Below are 19656 nucleotides of genomic sequence, written 5' to 3' on the forward strand. Positions count from 1 at the left end.
GTGATGCAGTTCAAATTTTTTTCCTACATTTACTGGCTGTGCATGTTTACTCTTCTGTGAGTTGCCCATTCATACTTTTGCCCATTTTTCCATGAGGTTATGTGTTCTCCCCTCAGTTTTGGCCATCGTGGTGGTATCGTGTCCTGGCGCAGGGAGCAGAGTGAGAGAGGCTGGGCTGTGAGGGGCTTCCCTCTCCTGTCCTTCGCATTTACACTGAGGACCAGTAGGGGCCAGTGGCTGAGACAGCTCTCCCTCATATATCTCCTCGTTTGGTGTCGTCCACCCCTGAAAGGAGGCCTGTCTGCCTCCGTCTCAGGCTCAGAGCAAGGTGGAGGCTGACCAAAGTCACGTGGCTGTTCTGTGGCAGGACTGAGATCAGTGGTAGTTCACTGTTGCTGGGAGATTCTTCTGTTTGTGTGAGCCTGCCAGGTTTGAGATTTTCAAGGCTGCTGTGAACTTGAGAACCTTGTCTTGTTGCTGGGTTGTGGGGCAGCCAAGCGAGCACTGGCATCAAAGTCACAGAGCCAGGATTCCATCCCAGCCCCACCCCTACCTCGCTGGTGACTCTGAGCAGTACTGCACCTTTCTGAGTTCAGTCTGGCCATCTGCAGAATGGGGGCGTCACACGGACCACCTTGCCAGATGGCAGCAGTGTTCTTCAGGGTATAAGACCTTGGCATCAGAGGATGTCCCTTTGCCCCTCCCTGGAGTCCTGCATGCTCCTCTCAGATGAAGATGAGCTTCAGAAATTGGAGATGCATGCTCTAGATTTTATTCTTGTTACAACAGAATGTGGAGATGGAGAGTAGAATGGGGAGAAGCTATTGGTTCAATTACTAATCTAAGCTCACCTGTTGGACTCTACCTACAAAATCTATCCCCCAGCCTGTCCACTTCTCACGACCTACACCACCACATCGTGGTTCAAACCTCCATCTTTAGAGAGTCATTGCCCAGACAACTAAGTCAGCCTCCTAATGCACCCCTGCCCCACAACCCACACAGCCATCCAGCATAGCATCTTCTCCGTGTTGCTCTGATCGTGGCGGCCCCCGTGTAAAACCTTACTGAGATTTCCTATTGCTCTGGGAACAAAATACTGACAGGCCCCTTACAGCCTCAGTGACCTGCCTACCAACCCCATCTCCACCCCAGCTTCTCTGGCCTTCTTCCAACCCTCAAGCATTCAAAAGTCTTTCCCACCTCAGGGCCTTTCCCCTGGCTATTCCCTCTCCTTCTGTTCTTCCCTTCTGGGCTCCCATGTCACCCCACCCTGCAGACGCCTTCATGACTCCCACATAGTGTAGACTGCCCGTACCTATTCACCCCTCACCTTGCCGTGCTTTCTTCGTGTCACTTTACTACTCCAGGGCCTATTCTCAATGTATATGCTCATAGCGATGTGTAACGGTTCAGCCCTGAAGCCAGCTGCTCAGTTCTTTTCCCAGCCAAGGACTTAGACCAAAAGGCAGTAATGTCAGTGCCCATCTCATAGGTGTAGGAGGAGATTACGTATTCCCCGTGAGACACTCAGAGCCATGCCTGGCACACAGCACATGCTCCACAAATCATAGTTGTGCTGTTGTTATCGTCTGTCTCGAGCCAGAAGGCAGCTTCACCAGGAAGCAGTGCCTGGCACAGGAGGGCATGGTCACCATGGGCTCAGTGGATGTGACGACAGGCCTGGCGAAATTCTCTCTGGAACAGGAGGAAGAGCAGAAGGGTGAAAGGCAGAAGCTGCTAACGGCAGGTGACTGGCCCATGCCCACACTCTGCAGTCTCTGCTCAATCGCCCCTCCTCCAGAGGCCTTCCTTGGCCACGTGGCCTGAGACAGCATCCCGGCAGGTTCCTCTGTGCTGCTGTCTGTGCATACTTGCCACTTGCACAAGTGACTTCGCTGACTTTTGTAATGGTGTGTCCAACAGCAATCTTCTTCCTCACCACGGGGAAGTCCTTAGAGCCCGGGCCTATCATGTTCTCCCAACACCCCCAACTCCTGGCACATAGTAGGTGCTCAGGAAACACATGGAGAAATGCATGATTCCCAGGCAGGCCAGCTCCTCCCTGCCCAATATGCCAACCGTTGTTCTGAGCCCGTGAGGACCAGGCCCAAATCTTGTTTACCTTTTGACTCCCAGGTCTGGGTGGCACTTCATACACAGGAAACACTCTTTCCTCTCTGTTGTGTGAGCAAATGCTTTTCATTTCTGACTCGAAATACAAGATTGAACATTCGTTCCTGCACATTTTCACATTTACCCATTTTCGCCCAGCAGTCTGTTAGCTCTCTGCATTGGCTTCAGAAGGGATAAAAATGTTGATTAAGTCAAGGCCTAGGGCAGACCTGTCCCCCACAGCATGACTCAGAGGACTGTCCCCAGGGTCTGCTCAGCAGAAGGCTAGTCTCTACTTCTATCCCATCCCCACCAGCTTCTCTGTGGAAAAGGGAGGGAAGGGGCGTTCCTGGGATGATAAATTTAGAACTCAGAACACTGTACTCCCTGCTCAAGACATCCAGAATCCCCACACGCATGCTGAAGGTTCTTACAAGTCCTGCAGATGAGAGAGGAGTTTGAGCAGGCTTCCGCTGCAGGGTCCGCTGTGCTCTCACCTTAGACTCGGCGACCTTCTGGTGGAGCTGCTCTTCAGAGGCATCCACACCAGGGAGCACTGCTCTGGAGACCCTCACAGGTTGACTGTGCACGTGGCGTGGGTTTTGTACTAACCAGGAATCCTCCAAAGTACATTCACTCACACCCACATCCAGCATCTTCCCACAAGGGCACAGCAGAGGCACTTTGGAGCTTCTGACGATGTGGATGGTGAAATGTAATTCTAGTCAATGTTACCCTTGAAAGTCCCTTAAGTCAGGCACAGAATTCAGAATACCTGGTTTTCTATACAAGTACAGTATAGACATTATACCTGTGGACTCATGTGTATAATGACATGCAGTAATGCACAATACACAATGAGGAGTACCTATCCAAAACATACGTATAGTATTTTTTGAGTTCTTTTCTTTCTTTTTTATAGTCCACATATAAGTGAGATATATATGGTATTTGTCTTTCTCTGTCTGATTTATTTCACTTAGCATAATGTTCTCTAGGTCCATCCATGTTGTAGCACATGGCAGGATTTCATTCTTTTTTTATGACTGAGTAATATTCCATTGCACATATACACCACGATTTCTTCATTCATTCATCCTTCAATGGACACTTAGGTTGTTTCCATGTCTTGGCCATTGTATATACTGCTCCACTGAACATAGGGTACATATCTCTTTGAGAGAGTGATTTTGTTTTCTGACATAAATACCCAGAAGTGGAATTACTGAATCATAAGGTAGTTGTATTTTAATTTTTTGAGGACTCCCCATACTCTTTTCCATAGTGGCTGCACCAATTTACATTTCCACATATACAGTATTTTAATCTATTTTTTCCCTTGGTTCATTTTCTTGAATTCATATAAATTAAATGTTCATGGGATCACATACTATGTCCCCCACCCCATGTGTCCACCATTTATTCATTTATCTGTCCCACAAATATTTACTAGAATCTTCTGAGTGGCAAACAGCTGATGAATGGGCCACAGGCTCTGCCCTCAAGGAACTCACTGGCAGGGACAGACAGCCAAGTTGGGGCTGAAATGTGCTCTGGGGGGTTCGTAGAGGCCCTGAGTAGATGAGCAGGTGGACTGTAGCATGGAAGGCAGGGGTCACCTGAGAGGGGCTGGCCACACCTGGGAGAGGAAGCGTGTGGCAGGGAGGAGCAGCCAAGAACAGCTTTCAGGTGTGACCCAGCTGGGGGGCAGGGATTCCGAGATGGAGCACCCTGGACTGCAGGGTGTGGGGAAGGGAAGGACGAAAGGCTGCAGAGTGACAGCTGCAGAGAGACGTGGGGACCGTCAGTCCTCAGGGTTTTATGTTCCCGACTCATGGGTTGCCTGGGAGCGGAACTGGTAGAAGAGTTTCTCACCTGTCTCAGGGGAGAGATAGGACATGGGAAGATAATCAAATTCTTAGCACATATAGAAATCTGCTATGTCTCCAGCATTATTGTCAACAAAGAAATGGTGATTTCCTGACGTGTGCTTCTGGGGACAGCTGCATTCTTTTGCAAATACTCATGACCTCCTGTTTGGTACTTCCCTGCCAGAATTTTTCCAGGGATGGGCACAGATGGCCTAGGATTCAGGCCCTGGGCCCCACCCTCCTCTGCCTACAGACTGGGTAACTTCGGTGCATTTCTGGGCTTCTGCTCCTGGCACATTTGTCAGCACTTCTCCTCCTGAATAGTCACTTCAGCAGCTCCCCTCTCTCTCCCTGGGGTGACCAACTGGGCCTAGGAGCCCTCCTCTGGGAATCCATGTGCCTTGTACAAATGGCACAACACCTTCTGGGGCTGTGAGAGTAGATGTAACAAACACACGTCTGGTGAGCTAATGACTTCTTGGAGGGATGTGTTGGAAGACCTTTCCAATGAGAGAGACAGACACAAGGGGTGGCCAGCTCCACTTTCTCGCTGCCATTTCCTAACAAGACGCCATCTTGCCTGAGCAAAGACCTTTTCTTTCCCTATTCTTCTCTAGAACACAGCTAACAAAGAACTTTTTGTCTCATTTGCATTTTTTGCCAAACTCAGTTCATCCTGGGTTTTATCTCTCCTGACACTATTTTTAAGATGAGTCTTTTGTTGCAATCTCTTCTTTCTAGCTTTCATATGGTAGACAAATAGACACACACAGACACACACACACACAAACACACACGCTTTCACACCTTCCATCATTCATTCATTCACCTGTTGAGGCTTCCTAGATAAATAGTCCAGGTCACCACAGCACAGTGGGCAGAGATTGATCATTCAATTCCACACAAATTAAGGATGGCTAAGGTGCTCGCCACAAGCAGAGGAAGGGACTATCACCAAGTCCCTTCAGCAGGACACTGGAGCTGCGTGCGTCTTGACGGGTGTGGTTAACCAATAATACATCTAATCAGAGCTACTGCTCGTGGATCCCCTAGCAGGTGTTGTGTGGGCCTGTCATGTGCCTTGGGCAGAGACTGATAATTCAGTTTGACACAAAATAAGAATGGGAGGAGAAGGCATTTCCAGGCCGAGGGAATGCAGTGTGCAGAGGTATGGAGACAGGAGGGAGCAGGTGCCAGGAGGTCAGCAGTGTGCTCCGCCCAGCTTGGTGGCGAGAGAGACCCTTGAATGGAACCGAGACAGGAGAGAAGGGTGGAGGCGGGGGCCTGCACAGGTCCCGTCTCTGTGTGCCTTCTGCCTTAGCCAGGCTCAGCCCAAACACATACTCTCTGCTCCCTCCGTTCTTCCAATTGTTCATGGAGAGGCCCCCTGGATTCCCTGGATGGAGACAGCCAAGCGTGGCATTCTGAGCGCAGGAGGGCTGTGAACTGCCATGCTACAAGGCTGGCAAAAGCAGCCTTTTTCCATCTGTGTGTTTTCCAAATCATCATATATTTCAGCTTGTGTCATTGCAGATTGCTCACTCTCTGACCCATTGGCTTTAAATAGAAAAAGAAAAAAAATACAATGCACTTTGTGGTTTCCAGTAAGATACCGTAAATACACCCAGATAATATTCCGGTGCAAACCATTTACAGTGGCCGCACAGGGCGGTGGAATGGAATCTTTTGGGCAGGCTTGGCCACTAGTGTATTTCCTCTGTACCCGCTGTGATCGTTATACAGCTGGAATGTGTGGAGGGCGTCAGCCAGGCTCCCCATTTGCATCTCAGTGATAACACCATGCTTTACTGGGCACCTTCTAGAAGCCTGGGGGTTTCACTGAATCTTCATGGTAACATGGAGGGGCCCTCCTGGCAGTTCCCATTTTACAGATGGGGAAGCTGAGGCTTCCATGGGATTCCATGCTGGAGACCCTGGTTCAAATGCCCCTGGTCTCTCTGAGTCACTGGAGACTTTGGGCAAATCTCCTGGCCTCTGTGAACCTGTCATTCCAGGTGGTCTTCATGTCTGTGGCTCTGCGAGTCCATTCTCTGATTCCAGGGACATTTGGTGGGGGTTGTTAGGGCCTGCCACTGCCCTCTATAGCTTCAGCTCCCCATTTCTCCTGGCTCACCTGCTCCCAGCACCTGCTACACCATGTCAGGGCCATCAAACAGGCTGCCCCTGAGCGTAGAGCCCTCTCTCCCCCTACAGAGAGCCTCATGGCTGGCTCCTCTTGCCCCCTGATCTTGTCACTGCCCTGTTCTACGTTTTACAGAGTCCTCAGCTGCCACTGAGTGATTTGACCTCACCATCTGTCCCCCATAAAGGCAAGGCCTGTCTAAATCCCTCCTATCAGTTTCCCCAGCCCCCAGCATGGTGCCTGGCACACAGTAGGTGCTTAGGAAATATCTGTAGAGTGAAGGAAGAGGGCACATGGCTCAACCAAGGGGAGGGCTGGGTTTCATGGAGGTTCTTCCTCTGCTTGTGAGCAGGAGGGAGAGGTGGATGGTCAGGGCAGAGGTGGAGTGAGCCGGTTCCTGGAGGGTGCATGGTTAGCAATGGCAGTGTCCGCTGCTCACTGGCTCCACGTGGACGACTCAGGAAAGAGCCTGGGCCGGGGTCTGTAGGACTGGAGTGGGTATCATGGCCCTGAGGCAAAGAGTAGCTCAGATGCTGGAGCCAGGCTAAACAGGTTTGAACCCTTGGCAGCTTACATCACATCTCTAGGCCTCAATTTCCACATCTGTAAAATGGATATAATAACAGTCCACACCTCATAGGATTGTTGCAGGATTGAATTGATCCATACTGAGATTTGAGAACAGAGCCTGGCCAGTAGTAAGCAAATTTCTGACTTTGTTATGCTTATTGTGAACTATGTGCCATTGGGCATATCCATCTCACTCACCCATTTCTGCAGCAATTGAACATCTTAGAACCATCTTTACAGATATCTCATCAGAGACAAATGAGATGGCATTCAGGAAGTCACCCAACTGGAGGGGCATCCCCAGGCTAAGGAAGGGGTCCTTTTTGAAGCACTGAGCATGACCAGGGTCCGGGGGTGTCCCCTGGAGCTGTTGACAGCATGTGACCTCTGAGTCTGCATCCTGACTGTCTGGGCAAGCCACAGCTCTGAGCCTCAGTTTCCCCACTGACGAAGAAGGAGTTGTTAGTCATTGGGGTAGGTGAAGGAGTCATAGATGGCTGGGATTCAGTGTGGCTTCCCACCATGAGAGTCTGAGATTTTAAGATTACGGGATCATTTTCCACCTTCTTTCTGCCATCAAACCCTGTTCTCAGCTTAGAAAGCGTAGCTCATCTGAGTTGAATGGGTCTTATAAATTATTTATTGACAAGTCTGAGCTGATAACTGAGTGGCATCTCTTGACAGAAATAAAGGCGTTTTGATAAGAGTCGATGCCTTAGCCAAAGGAACAGTGAGCTTTCAGACACAGCAAGGGGCCAGGAAAGGAGGTAGGTGGGACTTAGGAAGGATGTTGCCCAGCTTGGGCCTAGAATCCCATTCTGGCCAGTTTCTAGGTGGGTCACCTCAGCGAATCACATTAATTCCCAGGGCTTCAGTTTTCTCACCTGTCAAATTGTGAAGAATGGTGTCTAATCAATGGAGCTGGTGTGAAATGCCACACAGATAGCCAAATGTGGGTCTGGTTCATCATAGGTGCTCAACAAAGGTTACTTTCTTTCCATGCTTCTCCCCACTGAAAAACAAAAACAAAACCCCAAGTGCCTGCCTAAGTCTGTGCTGACCCCCTGGGGGAAGTCATGCTGAGGGCTAGAGTTCACCACTGCTCCTCTCTGACCTCAACTGGTTGTTCTCTGTAGGAACAGGTGAGCGTACTTTCCAAAGCGCCAGCACAGAAGCACCACATGAAAGTCACATGGTTCTTGGCCACTGTTGGGAGCTTGCATTCATTCATTCATATTTACTGAGTGCCCACTACTTGCCAGGCCCTGGGGACACAACAGGAAACATGACAAAGTGCTTGCCTTCAAGGCAATTATTTTCTAGAGGGGCAATGGAGGTGTGGGTGTGGTGGACAGAGCCGATGATAAACAAATAAGTCTAACCTAGCAGGAAGGCTATGGAGAAAACTAAAGCAAGGGGCAGCCTCTTTCTGTACCTCCCAACAGTGCCTATAATTTAATCATTTTAATCATTATAATTATATTTTTAATTTAAGCACTGGTATGTGACAGGTGACACTGACTTTTTCCTATAAGGCAGGAATATTAAGAGTTATGGAAGTGGAGGTTGAGAGGTTATGTGACTTGCTCTGGTAGGGTTGAAATTGAACTCAGGTCTGCTCATTCATTCATCCCTCACACATTATGGTGGGAGTTGTAAACAGGGGGAGCAAGACAGCCATGGCCCCTGTCCCCTTGTGAACTGTTTTGGGCGGCATACAGATGTCGGATCAGCTCCATACACTTGCCTCAGCATGAGGCTGTCCTGTCCTCCAAGGTATCATGGAGCATGAGCAGGTGACATGGGACACAGCAGGAATGATAATAACAACAACAATAGCGGCCATTAACTGAGCACTCACTACATATGAGGCACTGTAGCCAGCACCTCCCCTTCATTCTGTGATCCAGTCCACTCAGCCCCAGTCCCATAATGTATAGATGCTGCTCTGCCCATTTCACAGAGGGAGCAACAGAGGCTTAGAGGCTAACAGGCCTCCTGACATTAGTTACACAGCCAGCCTGATGCCCAGGGCAGTTCCCTCAGGGTCAGTGTTGGGTCGTGGGGGGAGGTTGGACTGGGTAGTGCTAGCCTAATGTTGGTGGGCAAGGTCAATGTCAAGGTCAACGGCAGGGGTCTACAGTGACCTTTTATCATCTGGAAGCATTAGACTTTGGCAGCCAGTCCCTGGGTCCCTGGGAGCTCTGAAGCCCAGAATGACTGCACCTCAGTGTCTCCCGGACTCTAGGGCACTGCCTTCACTTCTCAGGGGCAGTAAGTGCTGAGGTGAGGGCCAGCTACAGTGTTTTCCTGAAAATAAGACCTAGCTGGACCATCAGCTGTAATACGTCTTTTGGAGCAAAATTAATATAGGACCCAGTCTTATTTTAATATAAGACCGGGTCTTATAACATAACATACCATACCATACCACCAGGTCCTAGAGGTATTCACTTTTGCTCCAAAAGCTGCATTAGAGCTGATGGTCCGGCTAGGTCTAATTTTCGGGGAAACACGGTAGGTGGGACGTGGAATGCCATGGCCCATGATGACACTTCACTCTGGTCTGGAGATTCATCTCAAACTCACGGGAGGTAAATGTGTTGGGGTACAGCTGCCCTCCTCCCACCTCAGGGGATTTGATGGGGGCTTGCGTGGGAACAGAAGCCATCATCATTGTGTCTAGTTAGTCGTCTGTCCCTCATCATCTGCATAATCATGGGGCTCAGAGAGACCTCAGGGACTGTCACCACTCGGTGGTAGAGCAGCTGCACATAAGATTACCAGGAAGGGTGTTGAGTGGCAGCCCCGACCCACAGGGAGGAGCCTGGGAGGCAAGTCTCAGATGGTAGGCCAGGCCCCTCCCCTCCCAATTTGCATACTCCATTCTTGGTCTGATTAAGGGGGCTCAGTCTCCTTTCTTAGAGTCACTGACTCCCTGGGGACAGTGCTTGGTCTGCATGGGGTGTCCTGAAGCTGAGTCTGCAGCTCAGCTCTGTAGCCCACCAGTTAGCTGGGTGGCCTGGGCAAGCCAGACCTTTCTCTTGGCCTCACTGTAAATGGAGATAAATGAAGACTTGTACTCCCTACCTCACAGTTCTCTTATAAGGAACTGTTACTATTGTCACCAATAGGCATTGTAATAAATCTAGTATTTAGAGCCACTTTCTTATGCCAGTCTCTGCGTAAATACTTTACCTTTGTTAATTTTTTTTTCTAGTCCTAAACAAAGTTGGTGGTTAGCATCCCTATTTTATAATGGAGGAACCTGAACACAGAGAGCTTAATGACTCAGCTGAGGTCACACAGCTAGAAAGCGGTAGAACACGGATTCCCCGCCACCCACCCTGTTCTGTTTTCACTCTCCATCCGATTATTCTTCCCTCTGAGGTCCACGAGGGTCTAATCTCACTGTTGGCTGTCTCCTCTAGTATATTGTTATCTGTGCACTTGATACTCTGTAGCAGTTTGCGCTGGTGCCCGGGGGTGGAAGGGTGGTTATCTTTGCTCCTCCGGAGGTTTTGGGAAATCATTGGCCTGGGACCAGTGTTCCCCCTTAGCTTGGGAGACCTTGGAATATGCAGGGGAATAAATGTAAGCCTTCAACCTGTGCAGAGGCAGGAATGAGGCTCCAGTTCCCAGGAGATCCTGGTTGCCCACCCCTCGCTCTCCCAGCTCCTGTTCTGGCTAAGTCAGACCCACTTGCTCGCTGTCCAGCTTTGTTGGAGGTGGGGGAATTTTTCCAGTCCACCCTCTCCCTGGGAGTCTATCCGTCAAGTGCTCTTTTCAAATGTCCTGCCTTAGTGGGACCTGAGGCCTGGTCTCTTGCCCTTGTGACCTCTGTTCCAAAGCTCCCTATTTTGCAGAGCCCAGCAACATGAGATGGCCACATTCTGCCCCTATCTGCGCTGCTGGTGGTCAGTTCTGTCTTCAACACGTGGCCCCAAAGTTCCCTGCCTTCCTGAGAGCCCAGCCAAGCACGGCTGGATCTCATGCATCATTTCTTAATTTCACATAATGAAAGCATTGGCAGGTATTACCCAGCCTCCCAAAGCGCCACACTAGAAGGCAAGCCTGTGTGTACGTCCCCCTGGAGCTACTTCCATTGAAGCAGCTCTGTCCTAGGCCCTCTGTCAGGCACGTGTTACACACATATGGCTTCCAATACAATACGATAATGTGTGCAGAGTCAGGAACCTGGTAGCTGTGTGGTAAAGCTGGCATTTGAGCCCCTGGGCTAACCGAGATGCCATGAATGTCACCACAATGTGGCCCTGGCACACGGAAGCCAGCAGTCCAGCAGATGGACAGGCCTACGTGTCTGCAGGTGGAGAGTGACAGTCGGGGCTGGGGAGAGGAGGTGCAGGTTGCTTGTGTCTCAGCAGCCCCATGAGGGAGGCCACGAGGTAGGTGACAGGTGGGTGGGAGAAGGGTGTGTCTGAGTGTGGGTCAGAGTGACCTGGGGCTCGAAGCCACTTGGAGGTGGCCTCACCCACCTCCTCCCCTATTGCGTAAGCCATCTCCATTCCAACATCCTGAAACACTTCTCTCCTATCACGTCTGGTCAGCTCCGCTTCCTCAGTGTGCTCTGGGCTCAGGGGTCTTCTCCTCCAAGGTGCCTTCCCTGCACCCTACCCCACGCTGGCACCAAGAGTGTACTTGCTGACCACCCGTCTGGGGCTCGTGCTGCACACAGGGCTTCCCACAGAGTGCCTTGGTTCACCTTCATCCTGTACAGTAGATGCTGCTCACCGCCCATTTTTCAGATGCAGACACTGAGGCCCAAAGAGGCTGAGTGTTGGTGGCAGCTCTCCTGCAGCCTGGCTACTTAGGACCCTCCTACCCCAGCACCATCTGGCTGGGCCATCTTCAAACAGATCGGAAGACCTGTGGGAAAGCGACTTCTCAGCAGCTCCCCAGACTCTCCACTGCACCTTCTTGTTGGTGTATTATACCTGCCCCTTTCCACATAACCATGGGCAGACCACTCTCCCTTTCCCCAGCCTCTGCCTTCTGTGTTGGACCAAGCCCTGCGGATGCAGACATGAAGGGGGCCAGGTCCCAGCCTTCTCGGGAGGTGCTCACAGTCTAGTGAGAGGAGCACAAAGAAGAAGAGGAGACGGACCTATGAGTGGCAGGTGACACACAGCAGTAATCATAGGGGCCAATAGAGAACAGGAGCTACTGTGACGGGCAGCTGCCCGGAGCCAGGCAGAGCTGAGAGTGGGAAATTGTTCTTTAACGTCTAATTTTTATTTTTTGAACATTTAATAAGAAAAAATTTCAACCACATTTTAAAGTTAGGATGGATTAATTTACAATAAAATAATCAACTTAAAATAGCAGCCCTTTTATTTAGGGCCAAGGAGGCCAATAGTTCCCATTTAAACAGAGAATTCCAAAATTCATATTTTAACCTATATTTGATGGCACAGAAATATGAAAGTCATACAACTTCCACTGAGATCTTCTTTTCCCCAGAGTAGAATTCGTATAATTGCTCCTTAGGTCAGGATTCAGACTTTAAAGAAACACTAGTTCTGTTGTGAAATACCTACACTCCCCTGATAACAAGAACACTTTTAAAACAATTGTTATAGGGCAAAGTCTTACTGTTCTTTGTCGTCACCGTGAGAAAAGTACTACTGCAAAGTTCCCATTTTATAGCTGAGCTCACTGAGGCACAGGGAGGGGGTGTCCCTGGCTAATATTCCTGGCACGGACGCCCAGGCCGCTGGCTCCAGAGCCTGTGCACACTGTAGGTGTCCAGGAAACGCTGCAGTGTGGCTTGTTCCACAAGCTGTGAGCCCTGCGCACATGTACAGTTTACACCGCGATGCTGAGTGTGGTGGGAGGGGTAGTAATGGACAGAGGGGTCGCTGCCGGAGGCTGGGCAACCTGGTGCCCAGTCAACCGCCTAAGGGTATGTTGTGACTGGAGGCTAGTGGGTGTGTGCATGACAGGGCTGCTCAGGCATCGTCACAACCCCCAGACAGAGCTTTCCTGGAGGGAAGGAATGAGTGCTCAGAGGGTCTTTGTGGAGCTGTGACAGCGAGCTCAGCTTCCCTTCCTATCTGCCCGGCCTCCTCCCAGGATGCTCTGGACCTGACCCCTGTCCTTCCCCTTTTTTCCTTGCAGGGAGCCGGGAGGCTGCCTTCACCTATGCCATCATTGCTGCCGGGGTGGCCCACGCCATCACAGCTGCCTGTACCCAGGGCAACCTGAGTGACTGTGGCTGCGACAAGGAGAAGCAAGGCCAGTACCACCGGGACGAGGGCTGGAAGTGGGGCGGCTGCTCCGCCGACATCCGCTACGGTGTCGGCTTCGCCAAGGTCTTTGTGGACGCCCGGGAGATCAAGCAGAATGCCCGGACACTCATGAACTTACACAACAACGAAGCCGGCAGAAAGGTAGGCAGCCAGGGTGGGCGGGGCTGGTGGCTCCCACAGAAATGCATCGTACAGCTTGTTCACAGGGGCTGCTTTGGGGTCCCTGGTGATGGGCCACGGGGCACTAGCCTCCGCCTCATTCTCTTGACTCTGTCGTCAGTTTGCTTCTGCTCAGGATCTGTGTGTGGCATGAAGCTTGTAAGCTACTAGAGAGATCAAATAACTGAATCCTTGTTAAAACAAATTGGATATAACTCAGCAAGATGGGAAGAGGGATGCATGTGAACTCCACCCCTTAAGTCCACAAAATCATCTGTACAAAACTCTGATTGTGGGCAGGGGTTGAGGTGAGTTCAGTAGGATTCATCATGGTGGGGCAGGGCCACCAACATGTCACTGGTCATCTCAACCCAAATCTAGAGCTCAAAATAAAGGAGGTGACCATCTCCTCTTTATTGCCTCCTCAGATCCTCCTGGATTCTGGGCTCAGCTTAGAAGAGAGTAGGGATGTTCCAGGATGTTTCTAGTGGAGATGGCTGGGATCGAAAGGGGCCCCATCCCGGGAGAACGGAACAGATGGTATGCAGGTCCAGAGTACAGAGGAAGGCCATGGGGTTGAGGGGTGGAGTGGGCATGTCACACACAAAGAGACAGGCCCTGGTGAGGACACGCCTCGGCCCGGAGGCATGGAGTGTTCCCGAGAAAGGAGTAAGCTCTTTATCCCAGGAAGTATTTGGCAGAGGCAGCCTGACCAGTCATCTCAGGGTACCCAACTCAGTATTGCCTGGCTCAAGCAGTGCCTGGGCGGTGCCCTGGGGTTGGGAGTGGGCTCTGAAGTTCCTTTGAAAGCTGAGGTACTCACAACCCCCCCTGGAGCCCCAGGCCCAGGACGTGCTGGGAGAGGACAAGCTTCGATGTGGGGTTGGAGGTCCACAGAGAATTGTGAGCCAGGGCAGAGGGAGTGGGAGGGCTCGGTGCTGCCTGGGTGGGGGACAGACCACTGCAGTGACAGGACTTGTGCTGACACCCCTGGGGGCCTCAGATGGGGGTGCCCAGTGGGACTAGGCGACCAAGGAATGCAGACCCCATCTATGGGGACCCCAGCTCGGCTCCAGCCCATTGTGACAGCAGGGATGCCAGCCCTCAGTGGCCAGACCCCCTTTAGACTCAGATTTTTATGTACAATCACTGCATTTTTAAGTGTTGGCATTTAAAACTGATAATCACTAGTAACTCTTAAAAATATAAAAAAGGTGAAAAAGGCTTAAACACACAAACCTACTGGCTAAGTGTGGGCTGAGCGGCCCCGTCAGGTGACAGATATACAGATCTGTTCTAGAGCACGTGCGTGGGCCAGCCAGTCCTCCAGCGCTGGATGCATCAGCTTCCCTAAAATCACTGGCAGCATCACGCCCATTTTACAGGGGAAGAAACTGAAGCAAAGTGGTTAAGGAACGTGCTGAGGGCCCCACAGCTAGTAAGCAATGCCAGAGTTTGAAGCCAGCGTACCTGGCTCTCCAGCTGACATTCTTTGCACACCACATGCTTGGTGGCAGGGTGGTCAGAGGTTTGCCTGTGGGCTGGCAGTGGACTGCCTGGGTTCAGATCCCAGCTGGGTCACTCATTCCATCCCAGGAAGGAAGCAGAGCTGTCAGGAGTGTCCTCTGGGCTGAGGTGAGGAGGGAAGGAGACAAGGCAAGAGAGCACTTAGCACAGGGCCTGGCACACAGTTAGGTCTCAGCACAGGGTGGGTGTGATTTCAAGTTGTGCAAACATGTGTCAGGCAGGAGGCAGTCTGTCTGGTAAGTGGTGTTGGGGGGTAGCCTGCACACCCTGCAGGTGAATGGGAGGGGACAAGCTGGCACTCCCGCCAGCCCTCAATACGCCTCCAGCCATCTTCCACTCCAGCCTCTGGCCACATCCTGTGTGTCAGAGCCTCCCAGGTGGCCATGGGGATCCAACTGGCAGAAGCGCTCACCTGGCCTGCCCCAGGGTGATGTCCAGGGGTAAATAGCAAGGCCCTGCCTGGCCCTACCTGTTCAGTCCTGTGGCTGGGACCTCCTGCCTGGGGCCAGCACATCCCTCTGGGCTTCTCAGCTGTTCATTCCTCCTGGTTTCTGTGGTCAGATCACTCCTTAGGACACAGGTCACAGATCACAGCCTCCCTCCTAGCCTTGAAGCTCTCACTCCCTGGGGGCTGATGAAGGAAAACAACTGCCTTCCCTCTTCCAACCACAGTTTCCTCACCTGTGGCTTCCTGGTTGGGCCACTGGGAGAACTAAAGAAGAGAATTCCTAGTGTGGAGTAAGAACGATTCAGTGCATATCAAATGGGAGAGGGTTTGATAAGCCACACAGCTCCAGCCGGCGTGAGGGCCGTGGTTGCTGTTCAGGGCAGCTCTTGGGTGGTGCAGACTGTAGAAACTGTCAGAGTCGTATGACCAATCTCAGCGGGTTTCCTGGAGGAGGTGGACCCCAAAAGATGAGTGAGGTTTGCCTAAGAAGGGAAGAGAGGGGAAGGCAACCCAGCTCTGGTGTGGGCAGGTAGTGGGACTTGGGGCAAGTTCAGGGGACCAGACTGGCTGATCTGTGGATCCCTGATGGGATAACAGCAGTAACAGCAGCTGGGAAGCCTGCACAGTCACCTGCCAGGCCGAGTGAGGGCCTTGCTTTCTCCCCCCAGACTTTTCTGTGGCTGCAGTTCAGGTTTCAGCTGAGAAGTCCCTTCCTCAGACAAGCTTCCCTGTCAATTCCTTCGTAGCCTTTCCTTGGATGTCACCTTGCTCCTGGGCTTTCTCCCCACCCCCAGACCATAAACTTGAGGGGGACAGAGACCCCATGTATCTCATTCACAGCTGCACCCCCCAGGCTGGCATACAGAGTTGATCTATATATGTACAGAGTGAATGGCTGAGTACCTGGGGTCATTGGGGAGCCACTGATGGTTCTAGAACAGGGAAGGGGCAGAAGTCACAGACACTGACCCCAGGGAGGCATAGTGAGGCCACGGGCGGTACCAGGGCGGGAGCCGTCTGGACTAGAGCCATCTGGGCCGTTCCAGCTCAGGGAAACTAGCCGAAGGGCTCTCCCTCCACCCATCTGCTTCCACTCTGGTTTGTGAGGATCGTTGTAGATGGAACAGCATTCCAACCTGACGCTATGTGTTTTCCAGAGCTAAGATGTGGAATTTGGGACTCTGCAGTGTATACAGGGAAAGACCTGGCCAACTACCTTTGTGGTGTGGGAGTGCAAACAGAGGTCCAGTGAAAGTCTCAACTGGCCCTTGGGCACCCAGGGCAGTGGCTACAGTGCTCAACCAGAGCACAGCAGGAAGCTGGTCTCCCATCCTAGCCCTGGGGTGGCCAGACCCTCACTCTCTGCCACAGGGCATCCGAAGAGTCCAGACACATATCCAAGTGGTCAGGAACAAGGACAACCACCTAGGCTGGGGGAAATAAGGCTTAGTGTATATCAGCTCTGAGTTCCCCAATTGGGGTCTCAGTTTCCCCATCTGTCAAATGGGACTGTGATACTTGATTTGTTCTGGATCCCCAGGTGCTGGTCAGGGCCAGGTGACGGCACACACGGAAAATGCCCCAGGATCTTGCTATGTGCCATTTATTCTCCACCCCAGAACCTCCCCCTAGGTAGGCTTCTGTGGGCCTCACACACGCACGGCAGAGGTGGGGAACCAACAGGAGAGAAAGGGCCAGCCAGCAGCCGCTCCTGGCTGAGTGTCTTGGAAAGGATCACAGATGTGTTTATCACTGGCTCCCTCACTCCTGCTGTGAGGAGACAAGACTCAACCTGACGACGGGCTCTGGGGCTTGTTGGCAGCTGGTGTGCAGAAAGGAGGAGGCAGGGGAAGTCAGGGAGGGGTGCGTGTCCCAAGGGCCAGAGGTGTTAGCAGGCCCAATGAAGAGGATCCAGGGCAGCCCACTAACTCAGCTGGCAGAATACACACCGTGGAAGCATCCTGCCCTCACAGGTCTCCAGTCTGGGTCCAAGCCCCAGGCAGAGCCAGGTGCAGGCCTGTGGATGTGGGCCGCAGGGCTGAGGCGGTGGGGGCGCCGCTGGCTGTGCTGGCCTTCCCCTCATCGTCTCACGCAATGCTGTGGTCTGCAGGCTCCAATAAGAATGACCAGGTGAGGAGACAGAAATTGCAGCCTTTCCCTGTTGGAATTCTAGGGCCATAACTCAGGCTTGGATTGTAGAATATTAGGTTCACAGCCTCACGCGTGTGGTTTGCAGTCATGGCATCTTTGGTCGGGACGGAGAGAGAGGCATCAGAAGTGTTGGGCTGGAATCTTCAGGTGCTAGGATCTTTGCGTCTCTGAGTAATTTCTTTCCAGTCTTCTGGGCAGTGAGGAGATGAACTAACCATGATTCTTGCCCTCAAAATATTCAGTCTAGTGAAAGAGTCAGACAAGGGGAACAAAAATTACAATTCTGGGCTCACACCAGGGGGAAATGCCACACAGAAGGCTCAGAAAAGAGCCCAGAGGACGGCGTGGTTTCCTCTCAGAGAAGTCTGGAGGCCTCTTGGGGAAAAAGAAGGGACCATTAGCGGGGCTTTGAAGGATGAGTAGGAGTCCTCCAGGTGGATAAGGCAGGTGGGAAGAAGGAGGGCAGTTCAGACAGAAGTAACAGAATCTATAAAAGCATGAAGTCGGGCTGTGGGTGGGGCGGGCTCCGTGTGTCTGGGGAGAGGGGGGTAATGGACCACAAGGCTGAAGAGGGGGTCAGGCCAAATGCAGGGTTTTGAATGCTGGGCCAAGGAGCGGGACTTTGCCCCTATGTGAAGATTCCTGAGGACTCTCTGGCTGGGCAGTGCAGTGGGCAGGTCTCTGTCCTCTCCGGGACAGAGTGGAGAACTGAGTGAAGGGGCATAGGGAGGCAGCTGCTGTCCATACCCAGCACAGGCCTTAGGGTGGATGGGAAAACAACAGTTTGGGAAGCAGAATAGACAGGACCTGCCTTCGGTTGCATTGGGGATGGATGGGTGAGCACCACCCCTCACTGGGGTCAGGAACTGGGGCAGGGGGAAACCTATCTGGGCAGAGATGATTGGGGTAGCTTTGGATGATGGGGTGGGAGATCCTGCAGTCAGCAAGTGGGCATGCCTCAGGGGCCACTGGGGAGAGGTCTTGGTTAGAGCCACTTCCTGGCAGCTGCCAGCAGGAGGCGGTAACAGAAGCCCTGGTGTTTGGTAGGATTGTCCAGCTGTTGGATTCAAGTGGGAAAGCCAAAGAGCTTCCGGGAAGGGAGCACTGGGGCAGGAGGGCTATGAAAGCAGACCAGTCATGGAGGTGGGAGGAGAGTCAGGAGTGGGCCCTTCAGATGCATTCCTGAGCATGTCAGACGCCCCATCGGGTGCAGAGAAGCCCAGACTGTGCTTTGAGCTTCGCTATGTCCTAGTTCTGGAACCCCAGCCAAGAACTAGCCTTTTGGAGCCTCCGTGATGATATTACCTGGGCCACGCTGTGAAGGCCTTGATATACGCTGGGAGTAAAGGGTGCAGGGAGCTCTGGGGGCCTCAGGGGAGGGAGGGGCCCTCAGCCATCCCTTCTTGGGGATAGGGGCCCAGCTGGGACAGGGCTGGCCCCTGCTGGAATGTGCTGCTTGCTCCCAGGGAGGTGAGCTCAGGAGGATGGAATTCCACCTGAGTGAGAAGTCACCTCCGAGGCCCTGCCCAGCCTCTTCTCACAGAGGGTGCCGGTCTTGTCCCTTCCTGCCCTGCCCCGTCTGGTCTGGGTGCTCCTGGGAGCTGGATTACCACCCTGCCCTGGCTACAGGCAGGCCTGAGTCAGGGGCCATCAGGGACCCAGGTAGGCCGCTGGGGTGGGGCCCAGATAAGGCTTGCTCAGCTATGCTTCTCTTCACTGTCCTGAGGGCCACTTGCATATTTCACCAGATAGAGTGGTCAGTGGTGGTACGTCGAGGGCCTAGGAGCCAGGCCCTGCCAGGCCTGAAGCTGGCCGACCAGGCCGGGCTGTGAAGAGGCCTCCTCAGGCCACCGTGCCCTCCATTCCTGCCCCAGATCCAGGAGCCGGTGTGTGTTCTCACCTTCCCAGATGGAAAGGCCTTTAGCCAGAACTTGAGGGACTTGGACCAGGGGCATCCTTGGGCAAATGTCGTCCATTTAGGGCATTGGTTTTTTTCCATGGTGGGAGAAACTAATGCCCACCGTGGAAGGGTGGTCTCAGAAGGGTCTTCCAGGTCTGACATGTGTGGGTGGAAGACGCAGGGTACTTAGGACCAATGGACGCCAGCCTTGTCTGCACCCACACACTCCTGGGGTCCACCAAGCTTGTTCCTGTCTCAGGACCTTTGCACATGCTGTTTCCGCTGTCAGGAATGTTCTTCCCTCAAATCTTTGCATAGCAAACTCCTTCTATTTTTTCATGTTTCTGCTTAGATGTCCCTTTCTCAGGGAGGCCCTCCCTGACTCCCCTCCCCTATGTCCACATCACCTCTCTCTGTCTACTACCCTGCATTATTTTCTATGTGACGCTTTATCACCTTGTGAAGTTATCTTATTTACACAGCTCTTTATGTGCTCATGGCCT

At 52.4% G+C, this 19656-nt stretch overlaps 1 protein-coding gene across 1 annotated transcript in view; it reads left to right on the plus strand.

The window, feature by feature from the left end:
* The window catches only part of WNT7A (Wnt family member 7A), a 64220-nt gene that overhangs the window by 10915 nt on the left and 33649 nt on the right, over nucleotides 1-19656 (plus strand). Inside the window, exon 3 of the mRNA XM_019753572.2 lies at nucleotides 12838-13109. Coding sequence (XP_019609131.1) covers nucleotides 12838-13109 — 272 coding nt within the window. The remainder of the gene's footprint in view (nucleotides 1-12837; nucleotides 13110-19656) is intronic.

Source organism: Rhinolophus sinicus, linkage group LG01 (assembly GCF_036562045.2).
Source record: "Rhinolophus sinicus isolate RSC01 linkage group LG01, ASM3656204v1, whole genome shotgun sequence".
Lineage (NCBI taxonomy): Eukaryota > Metazoa > Chordata > Mammalia > Chiroptera > Rhinolophidae > Rhinolophus > Rhinolophus sinicus.